The 16,578-nt window shown below is 41.9% G+C and overlaps 1 protein-coding gene across 3 annotated transcripts in view; it reads right to left on the reverse strand.

Moving 5' to 3' along the window:
• Nucleotides 1–16,578, reverse strand: part of TNS2 (tensin 2) — a 191,908-nt gene that overhangs the window by 91,660 nt on the left and 83,670 nt on the right. For all 3 annotated transcript variants that reach the window (XM_077298018.1, XM_077298020.1, XM_077298019.1), the window contains exons 3-4: nucleotides 8,729–8,766; nucleotides 2,824–2,862 (exon numbers count right to left, since the gene is read on the reverse strand). In XM_077298018.1, coding sequence (XP_077154133.1) covers nucleotides 2,824–2,862; nucleotides 8,729–8,766 — 77 coding nt within the window. The remainder of the gene's footprint in view (nucleotides 1–2,823; nucleotides 2,863–8,728; nucleotides 8,767–16,578) is intronic.

Raw genomic sequence — 16,578 nt, forward strand, 5'->3', positions numbered from 1 at the left:
ATTGAGGAATATGTAAAAAAATAAGGGATATGAAATGGTTTACTGTATGTAACCATGTCTCATATCCTGTCAGGTTTGATAAGGAGATAGCAAAAGCCGGCAATTGAATTAACGGCTTTTAAGCTATCTAGCGCTGTATTAAATATAAATATATATATGTGTGTGTGTGTCTCAATGAGATATCTATATATATAATTGTCTAAGGGTTTTTCTGTCTGTCTGTCTGTCTGTCCTGGAAATCCCGCTTCTCTGATTGGTCGAGGCCGCCAGGCCTCGACCAATCAGCGACGGGCACAGCATGGCGACGATGATGTCATAACGGTTGCCTCGACCAATCAGCGACGGGCACAGTCTGCCGCGAATTCGCCTCGACCAATCAGCGACAGGCACAGTATCGACGTAGATGTCATAATGGTTGCCATGGCGACAATGATGTCATAAAGGTTGCCTTGACCAATCAGCGACGGGCACAGTCTGCCGCGAATTCTGGAATCCTCATTGTCCATATAATACGGGGACATGCATATTCTAGAATACCCGATGCGTTAGAATCGGGCCACAATCTAGTCTATATATATAATTGTCTGAGGGTTTTTCTGTCTGTCCTGGAAATCCCGCGTCTCTGATTGGTCGAGGCCGCCTGGGCCTCGACCAATCAGCGACGGGCACAGTATCGACGTAGATGTCATAATGGTTGCCATGGTGACAATGATGTCATAAAGGTTGCCTCGACCAATCAGCGACGGGCACAGTCTGCCGCGAATTCTGGAATCATCATTGTCCATATACTACGGGGACATGCATATTCTAGAATACCCGATGCGTTAGTATATATATAGTATATATATATATATACCTATTCTATATGTACACATTTATTCTATCTATTCTATTCTACTCTGTCAGTGTGATTTTACTGTACACCGCACTGAATTACCGGCTTTTCTATAGAACACTGGTGCGTATTTCTCGCAAGTCACACTGATGGTCCATGTGTAATCCGTATTCTTCTTGCCCCCATAGACTTTCATTGGCTAATTTTTTTTGCGCAATACACTGACAAACGCTGCATGCTGCGATTTTCTACGCCCGTAAAATAAGGCTGCGAAATATACGGCAGATAGGAGCTGCCCCATAGAGAATCATTGGTCCGTGTGCAATGCGTAGTTTTTGCGCCTCTCATATGTCCGTAAAACTCTCTTGTGTGACCCTGGCCTTAGTGTTGGGATAAGGCGCTTAGCACATGACTGACACAATCAATATGGAAAAGACATAATAAGGGTATGTGCACACGTCCGGATTTCTTGCAGAAATTTCCTGAAGAAAACCGGAAATTTTCTGCAAGAAATCTGCATTTTTTTTTTTGCGTTTTTTTTCCGTTTTTTTTCGCGTTTTTTTTTAGCATTCTGCAAACGTAATTAGCTTGCAGAATGCTAAAGTTTTCCAAGCGATCTGTAGCATTGCTTGGAAAACTGACTGACAAGTTGGTCACACTTGTCAAACATACTGTTTGACAAGTGTGACCAACTTTTTACTATAGATGCTGCTTATGCAGCATCTATAGTAAAAGATAGAATGTTTAAAAATAATAAAAAAAATAAAAAAATGCTTATACTCACCCAGACATCTGATCTCAGCGGCGTCCGTTCCTATAGCTGGTGTGTGTGCGCAGGACCTTCCATGACGTCGCGGTCACGTGAGCGGTCACATGACCGGTCTCGCGACCAATCACAGGACGCGACGTCATCGCAGGTCCTTCACCGCACACCAGCTATAGGAACCGAAGCGGCAGCATGCACCTGAGAGGCGGGAAGACATCGAAGGTGAGTATATCACTATTTTTTATTTTAATTCTTTTTTTTTGACCAATTATATGGTGCCCAGTCCGTGGAGGAGAGTCTCCTCTCCTCCACCCTGGGTACCAACCGCACATAATCTGCTTACTTCCCGCATGGTGTGCACAGCCCCGTGCGGGAAGTAAGCAGATCAATGCACTCCTAGGTGTGCGGAATCCCCGCAATCCGCATTTTTTAATGAACATGTTGCTTTTTTTTCCGCGATGCGATTTTTTCACGGAAAAAATCGCAACATTTGCACAAAAAATGCGGAATACCCTCTAAATAATAGGAGGCATATGTAAGCGTTTTTTTCGCATTTTTATCACGTTTTTATAGCGAAAAAACGCAAAAAAAACCCGCAAAAAATCCTGAACGTGTGCACATGGCCTAAAGGTCACACTTTCATTCACGTTTCTTTTTTCTTTTCGTTTGGACAATTCTACTAAGTGGTGCACAGTAATGTGAATAATAGTCAATGTGAATAATGCTTGGAAAAATAAACTAAGGTCACCTCTTCTTTTCTGTTTGTATAACTCTAGGTCAGTGCCTTTTGCCCAAGGCCATCGCGGCAGCCGCCTGTCCACGGGGTCTGTACAGTGAACATTGCAGCAATCTTTTTTCTGAATGATGCCATAAAAAGGAGGTGCTTCAACAAAAGTCCTCTGAATGGCCACTGATAGGCGATCGTTAGCAGGTCGTTAAGCTCTGACCTAGTCTTGTGATGGACAGACAGGTACAGGGCCGATTAACTGTGTTTTTCAGATAAAATCTTCCCTGTGACTATACAATGAAGGCTCCTACAGAAAGCAGAGATCTTATACAAAAAACAAGAGTCACTGATACAGAAAGTTTATTAGAAAATATTTGCTGAAGCCAAAACACTTCTAGAATATTATTGGTGAACGGGTCCTTAGATGAGATGAGACCGTGTTTCTGCTACCCAAACAAATTACATCCAAGAAAAATGTATGGGCAACCTACTCACCATGTCAGCTGGTGGGGGAGAAGAGCAACCTGGGGGTACCTGCAACATGGGAGTAAGAGCATGGGTCATGGAACGAGGCAAAATAGAAGTGGAATAAAGCGTACACTATAAAGCAACACACCTATTAGGACACCTTGACATTACACCTACAGGAAATTATATGACATCCTATTTTAAATCCATAGGTATTAATATGAAGTTGGTCCCTTTGTATCTATGACTACATATACTCTTCTGGAAAGGATTTCTACAAGACTTTGAAGTGTATCTGTGGCACTTTTTTTTGCCAATTTGGCCAGAAGAGCATTTGTGAGGTCAGACACTGATGTTGAACGAGAGAGCCAGGCTCACAAATTCTGTTCTAGTTAGTGATGAGCGAGTGTACTTGTTGCTCGGGTTTTCCTGAGCACGCTCGGGTGACCTCCGAGTATTTTTTGGTGCTCGGAGATTTAGTTTTCATCACGGCAGCTGAATAATTTACAGCTACTAGCCAAGCTGAGTACATGTGGGGGTTGCCTGGTTTCTAGGGAATCCCCACATCTAATCAAGCTCGCTAATAGCTATAAATCATTCAGCTGCCGCGATGAAAACTAAATCTCCGAACACTAACAAATATTCGAAGACCACCCGAGCAACGAGTGCACTCGCTCATCACTAATTAAGACGTGTCTCCCAATTCTTTTTTCAATATGGTGTATTTATAATGAACATTTTATTGCAACAAGACATAACAGGAGATCTGTGATCAGTTCTAGAAAGCATACATCAGAAAACTGGAAACAATCCAAGTGACCACTAATTACTACAGAAGACAACAATACTAATGGACAAAGAGACAATCGCCACTGAATAAAGGCCCACATACACAGACTAATGTCGGCCCACATACACAGACTAATGTCGGCCCACATACACAGACTAATGTCGGCCCACGTACACAGACTAATGTTGGCCCACATACACAGATTAATGTAGGCCCACATACACAGATTAATGTCGGCCCACATACACAGACTAATGTCAGCCCGCATACACGGACTAATGTCGGCCCACATACACAGACTAATGTTGGCCCACATACACAGATTAATGTAGGCCCACATACACAGACTAATGTAAACCCACATACACAGACTAATGTCGGTCCACATACACTGACTAATGTCGGCCCACATACACTGACTAATGTCGGCCCACATACACAGACTAATGTCTGCCCACATACACAGACTAATGTCGGCCCACATACACAGACTAATGTCAGTCCACATACACAGACTAATGTCGGCCCACATACACTGACTAATGTCGGCCCACATACACAGACTAATGTCGGCCCACATACACAGACTAATGTCGGCCCACATACACAGACTAATGTCGGCCCACATACACAGACTAATGTCGGCCCACATACACAGACTAATGTCGGCCCACATACACAGACTAATGTAAACCCACATACACAGACTAATGTCGGCCCACATACACAGACTAATGTCCACCCACATACACAGACTAATGTCGGCCCACATACAGACTAATGTCGGCCCACATACACAGACTAATGTCGGCTCACATACACAGACTAATGTCGGCCACAATACACGGACTAATGTCGGCCCACATACACAGATTAATGTCGGCTCACATACACAGACTAATGTCAGCCCAGATATACGGACTGTCGGCCCACATACACAGACTAATGAAAGCCCACATACACAGACTAATGTCGGCCCACATACACAGACTAATGTCGGCTCACATACACAGACTAATGTCGGCCACAATACACGGACTAATGTCGGCCCACATACACAGATTAATGTCGGCTCACATACACACACTAATGTCAGCCCAGATATACGGACTGTCGGCCCACATACACAGACTAATGAAAGCCCACATACACAGACTAATGTCGGCCCACATACACAGATTAATGTCGGCCGAACTCGCTGATACGAGTAGGTTCATCAGACAATCTAATGTGGTTGTTTGTGCCGGCTGACTGACTTTTCAGCTATCGATCTGGCATGTCCTATTTCAAGCTGACGATCCTATTGTTCTCCTGGAAATAAGTCACTGGCTGACATGTCAGGCAGCATCTTTCTCAAAGAGCACACAATAGAGCTCAGCAAAGCCAGCGCTCCTGTGTATGAGAAAGTTGGCTGACAAGGCTGTTGTCCAAACAATCGGCCGTAGCATCGTTCGGCAGACAGTCATCTAAGGTGTATGGGGGATTTTTTCCCCAGTATGAGACTGGCCTTGACTATTGCCCATACACTAGTGTGTGTCACTGCAAATTGTCTCTTCAGAGAGAAATAGAACTAGAACCCTAGTGCCACATATAGGAAGAAGCAATCCTAAAAGTCAATGTTGTCACATGACTTAGGATAAAAGCCAAAACCAAAATCTCAATTTGCAGACACTGTGTTTTGAGGTACTGCCCCTCGTTACTGAAAAGTGTGAGTTCTGGTTGGCTGGGTGAGAGGCTTCTGACAGGGAACCAAGGAGTAACATTTCTCCTTGCGCAGAGTGACATGTCAAGCCTGACATGCCAAGGTGAGGAGACTTTTAAGCCGCTATGCTCCTATGGGACATATGCAAATTGTCTTTTCAGAGAGTAAGAAGACTAGAAGTCAAGTGCCACCTATTGGAAGTAGCAATCCTAAAAACCAATATCGACTCTCTGACGAGCCTTGTCACGTGAATCACTGTGTTTTGGGGTACTGCCCCTTATCAGTGCACTACAGATCCTCACACAGTCAACGCTCATTGCAAGAGTCACACTGTTTAGGTCCATGCTTCTCAAACAGGTTTTTATTTAGCCATACATTTGCAGAAAGAAAAACAGATGGGCAACACAATGCAAAGTACTAAGACAAAATACCCTAACATTGTCATTTTATTAGGAATACAGCTAAATCAGGAGGGCTGATGGTGCTTCTTCAAATGTAACGTGACGACAATTAGACTACGGTATATTATACATAGAAATTGTATTAGTTCCCAAAATGTACCTAAAATTGTGAAATTCAATACACCACACACCATTGGCTCTTGAAAATGAACAATTCCTAAAACATTAATCTATTCCATCTCCATTGGACAGTGGATAATGTGCTGAATGCTGGGAGTTAGGCTACTTTCACACTAACGTGGTTTGCTGTACGTCGCAATGCGTCGTTTAGGAGAAAAAACGCATCCTGCAAAGTTGTCCGCAGGATGCGTTTTTTCCCCATAGATTTACATTAGCGACGTATGGCAACATGTCGCAACCGTCGTGCGACGGTTGCGTCGTGTTTTGGCAGACCGTCGGCCCCAAAAAAGTTACATGTAACGTTTTTTGGCGCGTCGTGTCCGCCATTTTCGACTGCGCATGCACGGCCGAAACTCCGCCCCCTCCTCCCCGGACCTTACAATGGGGCAGCGCAAGCGTCGTGACACTGCTTCCGCTCCCCACGTCGGGCATCACTTTCACAACGCGCGTCGGCCCCGTGCCGACGCTAGTGTGAAAGAAGCCTTAGACCACTTCGACAACCCATGATCAGCAAGTTATCCACAATTCTATAGATAGGATACAACTTACAAATTTGGGGAATAACCTTTTAACTATTACTTTTGTATATTCCCTAATAAAGCCTAGCCCTAATAAAGAGAATTATACCGAGGCAATATACGGTATTTCAAATAAACCAGCTAAAATCTAAAAAGCTAAAATTCTGTGCCCTATGAACCTCGTGTCACTTTTGGGTGTATTTTGATCTTTTTTATATCTAAAAGCTATTGGATTAAGGATCCCACTGATACTAATCCTCTAAATACATGTGAAAACAAGGCCAATGTGTGGAAGAATAAACATTCGGAGTCACAGCCCTGGGAAAACCAAGGGGTCTCGTGTACAGATCCCACAAAAGATCTTTATCCAGCAGCATATATAAACTTTGGCTTAATAGTAGGTGAGCTGAAACTTCACAGGGCTCAAATTTATATATAGACGGCCCTGGGAAAACCAACATACAAGACTCCTGTAGAGATGCCACAAAGGCTCTTTATCTAGTAGGTGAGTTCATAATTCACATGGGCGCAGGGTTATGGGCAGACAGGGTCCCTCCACCCATGGTTCGGACAGGAGACCCTTTCACAGCAACTCTCTGTAAAAAGATTGTCCAGAAACTCTACCTTCTCCTGAGTGACAGTCATAGAGATGAAAAACGCCTAAAAAACCTACTATCAAATGTGCACAGTAATATTTAAATTGATAATTAAAAGTGTCAGCTATCCAAAATTGTTCTTCAAAATCTTACAAGTACCCCCTGCAAGAGGGGTAATCATGGACGGGATGACGCTTTCCCTATAAATTGATTACTTACTCAGAGGGTGTGTTCACAATGATTTTTTGCTGAAAATTTGCTCCAGAAAAGCTAAGTTTTTTTCAGTAGGATTTGGGAGCATTTCCAATCTAAAACTCAGCAAAAAGACTCAAGACTCAATATGACCACTTCCAAAAAGTGTGTACACATTGAGTTTTTTTACTTTGTTTTAGGAGCTAAAAACTCTCCAACTCTCCAATCTAAACTCAGGGTTTTTAAAGAGTTTTTAATCCAAAAACGCAGCAAAAAAAGATGTCTTTTTAAGACAGATCATGACTGCAACCCACCTGAAAAGGTGCTAAAAAACATAAAGAACTTACATGACCTGACAAGTCAAAAATTACTTGCCATTCATATGTTCTGTCTGTTTTCACCACTTCAGACTTTGAAAGTCATGAAGCGGCTGAAAAAAGTCAAGTGACCATTTTTCAAGTGGCTTCCACTTGGAGGTCACCACTATTTTATATGTAAAATTTTAAAAGAAATACAGTGCCTCCCTGGAACTTTTCAACCTTTTCCCACATATCATGCTTCAAACATAAAGATACCAAATGTAAATTTTTGGTGAAGAATCAACAACAAGTGGAACACAATTGTGAAGTTGAATGAAATTTATTGGTTATTTTACATTTTTGTGGAAATTCAAAAACTGAAAAGTGGGGCGGTATCTTTATGTTTGAAGCATGATATGTGGGAAAAGGTTGAAAAGTGAGCCGAATACTTTCGCAAGGCACTGTAGATGCTGACGTCAAAGCCACCACAAAAAAGGTCTAAAAAGCAAAGAGGAAATTTTCCTTATTTGGAGTACTTTATCATTTTCTGAAATGTTTTCTGAAGCAGTTTTGAGGAGTTTTTGAAGTCCCCCCCCCCCCCCCCAGCATCATTAGCTGCCTTTTGATTTAGACTGTGCCTAGTTTGGAGCGGATTCCATCAGGATCTGCTTCAAAGAGGTCACATGCCATTTTATTTCACTATCATGTGATTATCACACCTTGAGGAGCATAAAATATTCAAGAGACTGAACGCAATAACAGCAAAGTTTTTTAAAGTGGTTCCTAGACATTAATAGGAAGAGTATTTCAAGCGTGTTTTGAATTATTTATTCAGGTCATTTATTCAGCACCTGCTCCAAAAAAAATCCTCAAAAAACACTTTTTGGCGGAGCTGTATATTATGCATATGCATGTTATTTATGTGGACCAGGCTGAGATAGGTAGCTAGAGGGCATCTCACGTGACCTCCAGGAAGACAAAAAGATCAGACAGGAAAAACTCATTCTGTTGGATGCTTTTATTTTAACTTCGTGTCAGCCCTTAGTTGATGGTCTTCCTGGCTTTGAAAGTTGTTCAAACACCAGATGTACGACAACCTGTGTGATGTACAGTTGGCATAGCACAGAAGATCATCCACCTGGTATTAGAGCAGCCACGTTACACAAGTTTTGAACATTCTTTTGCTCCAAATGCTACATCATAAATGGGAATCACAGGACAAAATTTAAGCAAACGATCTGAAAAGAACCTCACCTTTCCTTCACATTTCTTGTGGCTCGTAATCTTGCAGACTGAAAAACATGTAGGGAAAAGCAGAGCATTAGAGGGGACCATATGTAAATAATGTACAGAGAAATTGCTGTTAAATTGTACAGTGTGTCTTGAAATTTCCGTATCTGCCTCATACATTAAAACCATCTTCATATGGGCAATGTCCCCACGAATTTCATGGCATCTAATCTACAATCACATATTTGACCAAAAATACCCATGTTTTTAAATCTCCCTCTTGCGTTTTTCTGCAGGACGTTAAATAAACAGATCTGTAAGAAAAAACTGATTCTAAAAACTTTGTCCTGGCTCCTTGATTTATTTTTTTCTATAATGTATTTTTTCCTGGGTCCTGGATTTCTAAACCTCTCTAAACCTAAAAAAAAAAACCAAGTGAGGCTTCCCAAGAAACCCCACAATGCCACCAACTTATACCCATGGAAAGTCCCTCAACATCTTGGCCACCTCTCACAGAATTAAAGACAATGTCCCCATATCTTACATCTATAATAAACACCAAGCAGGGGAACGACTACAGGGGGAGCAAAGGTCGTGATTGGAGCTTGAGAATTGTCCAAAAAGTCTATATGAGTTCAACAGGTCTAAAACTGACATATTCGTGTATGTTCTTACATACAAATTTTGTGCTGTGTATTTTACTGTGAAAGATTGAGTGTTGTCAGTGGAAAAATTCAACAAACCTTTCCACAAACTTTATACCTGAGAATCCTAGGATGGGAATTTTCTATCTGCTTCTCAGAATTCATAAGCCATGCCACCTAGGGAGGGCAATCATCTCTGAGGTGGGAACACTCACTGAAAAAATTCTCAGGGTAGGTATAGAATAATCTTAAACCTCTGGTAAGAAAACCACCCAGCTATGTACAGGACACCACGGACCTTTTGAAAAAGCTACCTACAGTAGGTCCCCTCTCCAAGGGTGCCCTCTTAGCCACCATTGATGTGGAATCTCTATATTATAACATCCCACATAAAGATTTCTAATCTAATGTTTCTGGAAGCTAATGGGATGCCTTCTGATTCTGTATTAAAACTCACCAGATTTATCTTTGCGCATAACTTTTTCTGTTTCTTCGGTGAGGAGCTATACCTACAACACACCAAAACTGCTATGGGCAGAAAATTGGCACCCAAGAAGGCCAACCATTTCATGGCTAAACTGAAGGATGATGTTTTATCATCCTGCTCCATCAAGCCCTTGGCCTATTTCCGTTACATCGATGACATTAATAAGCTGGACTGAGTCTAAACAAGAACTTAAGAATCATAGAATGTTAGAGTTGGAAGGGACCTCAAGGGTCGTCGTGTCCACCCCCCTGCTCAATACAGGATTCACTAAAACTGAAAAGGAGAACTCACCACCTCTCATGTCAACCTGTTCCTACTCTAAACTATAAGCCCTATACTATACCATATGCCCTAAACCTATCTCTCTGCTTTCGCTATACACTCCACATTAATAACATTGTATGTTAATTGCCATACATTAGAAGAACCGCATACAATAATGCTTATAAGGTTCTTAAGGCACTTCTATATTTTACAGGGCTACGAAAAAACAATAAAATCACATGCTTAAATACATTTCTTGCAAACATTGTTTTCAGGGGAAGAGGTGTATGAACGTCCCTGTCACCCCCTTACACAAGGATGAAATCTCATCGCCACACAATCAGAGACAAAAAAAAAACTCAGACAAAAAAACCATCAATCTTTGGCTAAACATTTCTGTGGCCCAGGACAAAACATAAACAATATGAAAGTTGTTATATTAAAAGGCAACTTCAAATCACAAAAACACCGCAGGGTCTGTGAGCAAACATTTATAGCAGTCTTTGATACTCTCCACACAGGACTTAATCTGACACAAGGATTTATGATTTACTACAAAATCTGAGGAATTTCAGAGACAGTGAAGGGATCAGGTCTGGGACAATACAACTTTCACACCACCTATCTAAGCTACTGAAGGATTCATTCTCTGACCTCATTTTGTTCTTGGTTTTTTAATGTCCATTTATTATGTTATGTCTCTGCTCAATTTGTGCATATATTTGTGTTTATTCAAAAACTTTATTCAAAAACTTTGTTATACGTACTGGAGACACATTTCAGACGTAGACCCATTCAAGTGAATGGGTCTGTGCACATGTCAGTGTGTTTCCACGGACCGTGTGTCAATAGGCAGGCAAAATACGCTGATATGCCCGATGACACCAGCAGCACGGGCCGCAAAATTTCCCGCACACAATGATGACACATGGATGACATCCGTGTGTCATCAGTACCACAGGTACCGGCACCTGAGAAGCAGTGGTACAGTTAGCGCTGTTCCCCAGCACCGGGTGCTGAAGACAGCTCTCATCTTTCTCCCCTGCTCTACCGGCGATCAGCATGAGCAGGTGAGAATGATGAGAGTTATATTCAAGTGATAACAGCGAGAGCAGGCGGCGACTGATGGGGCTATTACTCCCTGATAGATGTGCCTTTTCTGGGTAGCTGTGGGCTGCTATTTTTAGGCAGGTGGGGGTCAATATCCATGGTCCTTTACTAGCCTGAGAATACCAGCCCTCAGCTCTCTGCTTTAGGAAGGCTAGTTGTCAAAAATGGGGGGGAACCCACTGGTTTTTATAAATTATGTATTTAAATAATAACAGCGTGGGGATCCCTCTTTTCTTGATAACCAGCCTTGCTAACGCTGACAGCTGAGAGCTGAAGACCACAGCTATCAGTTTTGCCTGGCTAATTATATAAAATACAGGGCAACCCACACCAGTTTATTTATTTATAGCGCAGGTGGCGGGTGATGAATTCTGCCATCAGACACTGCCTGATCTCACTGTTATTAGTGGCAGCAGGTATAGGCTGATAGGAGTAATAGTCCCATCAGCCGCCACCGGCTGTCATTGTGATCAGTTGAATAGAACTCTCAACATTCTCCCCTATTTGAACTGATAGCCAGCAGAGCAGGGGTGAATGATGCAAGCCGTCTTCAGCACCCGGCCCAGGGGAACAGCGCTAACTGCACCGCTGCTTCTCAGGTGCCGGTACGTGTGGTACTGATGCGACACACGGGCAGCATGTTGCCACATGTGTGCTGCAAGTATTACACACACGGACACACAGACACTGATATCTCTGGTACTGGTTTTTCTGCTACTGGAAAAATCAGGATGTGGGAAACCGGCCTCACACAGTACTAAACCCTTTTTTTTACTTTTATTGTACAACTGATACAAATAAGCAAGAAAATGCACTTCAGAATCCACAATAGTTGCATGCAGATTCGGCATTGAGATTGGTGAAATTTTTTTCATAGAATTCACCCCGTGCACTGGAAATGGTGAATTTTGCCATAAAAATCCTCAGCACACATGAACAGGCAGTAGATTGAAAATCTGTGCCACATTTCTATTTCAGTTCCAGATTTATTATGCAGCGTCCAACGGAGAACTTGTAAAATGTCATCTACTTTGATGCTACTGTAACAAGCTGTCAATTTTCCAATTTTCCATCTGTAAATCTAGATAAAAATCGACAGCGTATCCACTACATATCCCCACAGTAGGGGCGACCATTGCTGATTTTGAAGAGATCCCCCATGAAGTTGTCACCAAGGAAATTTACTTTCTTTGCCAAAACTAGTTGGAAAACAATGCCACGCCATGATAAATACTGAGTGATGGTATTTCCACCACAAGACTCTGATGGAAGTAGCACTATAGTGACAAATTAAGAAACTCTGGGAAACCCACCGTAATGTTCAAGAAGCTCCACCAACCTCCCATTGACATAAAAGAATGGTCTATGTAGGAACCTGTCACTTTGATAGACCACACCGCCGCTCCATCAGTGTGAGACACGTGATCTGTTGCTAAAAGAAAGTGTCAGGGTTGATTTCTACGTGTGTCACATACTAAAAGCAGAACATTAAAATTTCCCATAGCTGGGAGTCAGAGCTAAATGTGGTTTAATGGGAAAATTGGAAACTCCTCATATACGGTTTACAGGAAAAGTCAACAACTTAACTATGAGCGTCTGTTCTATGTGACATTGTGACAGTACCCTGCAACATGAACTCCCTCCTCGTGTTACTGACCACCAAGGTTTTGGCTCACAAAGGGCTCAATTGAAACTGACTGACCTAAATTTGGAGTCCTACAAATCTCAGTGCCGCTCATTAACTGAGGTTTAGCTGCATTTTTAATCTGGGAGGCTAGGAGCAGGGTCATGCAGAAGGTCAGCATGAAATTCTACCAAATATAGGTCTAGGTTTACACCATACATATAAAACCATGCACGTGGCTAACTTCGTCACTGGCTGGCAAGGGGACAACATGGCAGCTCTGTGAGAATACAGGATATATATATAGAATTTAGGTTATGTCACGGCCTTGGGGTTAGGCATTCAGGCAGCTGAATTGACAGCATGTCTTTTGGGTTGACATTTTGAGCTTTGGCTAAGCTGAGGTTATTGGTGTACAAATTTGTTATACGAGTTTGGCTAAATGTTTAATATAGATCTGTAAGTTAATAATTTAAATAAAGACCGTGGCCAAAACGTTTCCACTAAGTCAACGTATCATGTTATTAATTTTGTGTATGCCACAAACAGCATTTTTTTTCACCAGGTACTGACATTCATAAGCTGCCATCTTGGCCTATGTGGTCTTTACATAAAACTTAAATAAGGTGATGTTCCAGCTCCTTAAAAATTTAAACTTTATTAGTCCTTGCAGCGATGAAAAAACTCTCTGTACAATGTGATTCTAAGGGGTTAAAGCGACGCGTTTCGATCTGAGACCAGATCTTTATCAAAGCACATAAAACTTGGCTAGTTGTATCGTCAAGCAGAATAAATAATTACTTTGGGTCCCAACGTTAAAACCCCCAAACGGGTTCCATATTCCCCATCTGAATGGAGGGGTAATCATGCAGGGGCACCTATATAAAATGTACTGTAACTATTGGACTCACAGAGGGAATAATGCTAATAATAATGTCTATTTATATAGCGGCAACATATTCTGCAGATTTACATATCATAGCTCTGTACTGTATATTCATCAGTCCTGTAGGCAAGAAATGCAGGAATATTGCACACGTGTTTCCACCACTCCATACATTTGGTTACATGGGACTCCTGGGTTGTTTTTTTTGTGATTGGTGGGAGTAGCGATCACAGATGGTGATTATACATTTATCATCTATCGTATAATGTTCTTCATGGGCCAACCAAGTAAATACAATGCATGATCTGGAACCACAGTTTGTAACCTGGATCCCCTACACATACAGAACAAAGTACCTTTTAATCACTAGATCTTGGAGTAAAAATAATTTCCACAAATGGATGTGTAAAAAATGTTCCAGTGCGGAGGAGCTGTGGTCTGATCAGCCCATGTTCCTGTACGGTCAGTACACAGCCATTACACAGTGCACAGCAGGGGCACATTTATAAGATTATCTCAGCACTGGAACATTTTTTTTTAAACATCTAATTGTGGAATTTATTATTATTCCAAGATCTAGTAGTTAAAATGTACTTTGTTCATGAGAAAACCCTTTTAACTCAGTAACCGGTCCACACATGACAATTCTCTTCTGCACATGAAAAAATTAACAATATATTTTTATATGTCACATTTACCTGAACCTGAGATTAACCTCTTTTCGCACAAGAGGGGTGTAAATGAGGAGAATCAGTCTACGTGTCATGTCACAATAGAGCAATTTTGAACTAACATACTCCTTTACAGATATGGATGGTCTGTGTCAGCAGACGACACGCACAGCCCAACACATCTGAGGAACTCCATAAATCAAGGACTGAGATCCAGAAAAGGTTAACCTGATGTGATTATTCCGAGTTGCTCGATGATAATTGTTGGTGGAATTGGTGGACTTAGCCACAATAAGGGCCCAATCCTCTATGGCAGGGGTGGGGAACCTCAGGCCCCAGGGCCAATGGCCCTCGATGACCTTTTATCAGGCCCCCGAGCAGATTCTCGGGGACTGCATTCTTGGGTAAGGAGCTGTATTTTGATTACAACTAGCTCATTAATTTCTTCTTGCTCTGTTAGCACACACACGCAGTGTTCACTACTCAACATTGAAGGGCATGCAATGAAAGATTACGTCCTGGAACTAGTTCCAGAGTCAGGATGTACTTTGTGGGCAGAGTTTGTTCGGCCCCCGAAGGATGGTATAAATATCCAAATGGCCCTTCACAGAAAAAATATTACTCACCCCTGCTCTATGGGATCAAAAATTTAGACTGGTGGTAGCTGGAACACCATTTATACCAATTGGGAAATCAATTATGACCCAGAAAATGTCCATATGGTTACAATGTATACAACAGGACGATGCAACACGGTGGCATCTTAAGGTGCCCACACACCTTGGATAAATCTTGGCCGAGCATTGTGCTCTCCATTAGAAGAGTGAAGGAAGCCACTGTGAGAAGATACTTCTGGTTGTGGCTTAACTGAAGCATAATAAAAGGTTCAGGAAATTATTTTCATGTTGATCGATCCTTTTTTTTATTTCTCCAACATCATTTGTGGGGAGGAGCTGAAAAGCTCACACACATTAGATTGGTCGCCATAATCGTGAGGTCCTCTTAGCTGCCTTTAGACTATCCCAACCATCTTCTGCTAGTGTGACACGGTGGTCGACTGATCGCTTACTGATTATTTTCAACAAATGTTTGACAGTATTATTGCTGCAGGGCTGCTGAATTAATCTTTATCCGGAATGAATTAGCAGGATCACCAACAAAGAGTTAAATTCTGATGTAAAGCCCCAGAGACAATTAATAAGAATAGTTTTCACTCATTGTACATAGAGTTCCAAGAAAGCATATAGATAAATAAAAACAGGTGGTGCATAGACTGGTTTCTTTATGAAGCCCTGAACGGAATAAATATCCCGAACCGGGTGACGATTACACATGGGCCGCATGCTTTTTTTTTTTTAGACATTTGTAAACAATTCTCAATGTCAAAATTGAATGCGCTGAAAAATAAGTGGGGTGCACAAACTAGTTTTATGCATACCATGTCTATCGTCACCTACAATTGATGTCATTTTTACATACATGATCTTGTAACAACTGTACAGGCATTTCAGCTTGAAAGACCTTCTTTCCCTATTAGAAAATTGGGAGCGATATGTCAATCAGGCCTAATCGAGAAGAGACAGACATCTAGTAGACATTTTTCTTCAAGAAAGACAATTTTTCTTTCAGTTCCGGAAATCTTCTGCTCTGTTTTCTATGAAGTGTAACAGCAACAGGAGAGTAAAAGCGTATGGATCCTGCCTCTATTTCTTGTGGCCTGTGGTTTGGACGGCATGACGGGTTCCAGTTGAAGCGGTTCCTTCACAATGGTCATTAGAGGGGTTTACGAAACAAAAACAAGAGTTACTCAGGAACTCGGATCTGTGAAAAATAAGAAACTAGCTGAGGATCACCTACCGGCACCCACCTGGATCCTGTGCAGGCTGCTCTGGTAGCTGCGCCAGCGCTGTAAGTGGAGACATCACTATTTCCCCAGCTGCAGGACCGCTGCAGACAGTGATGTAATGCTCAGGTGATTTGAGCAGTCCGTCATCAAATGTTGTTCTGTTCAACGTCACTTGACTCCTAAGAGGGGTTCACTGGATTCAAATGGGTTCCGGTAGGGGAGTATAAATTAGTAATTTTTACAGATTCAAACCTCTGAAGAACTTTTCTTTTTGCCTGGACATTAGAATAGATAATAAATGTCCGATTGATGGGGGGCTCAAGGCTGGTTTCCCTACTGATC

The sequence above is a fragment of the Ranitomeya variabilis genome, chromosome 3 (genome assembly GCF_051348905.1).
Source record: "Ranitomeya variabilis isolate aRanVar5 chromosome 3, aRanVar5.hap1, whole genome shotgun sequence".
Classification (NCBI taxonomy): Eukaryota; Metazoa; Chordata; class Amphibia; order Anura; family Dendrobatidae; genus Ranitomeya; species Ranitomeya variabilis.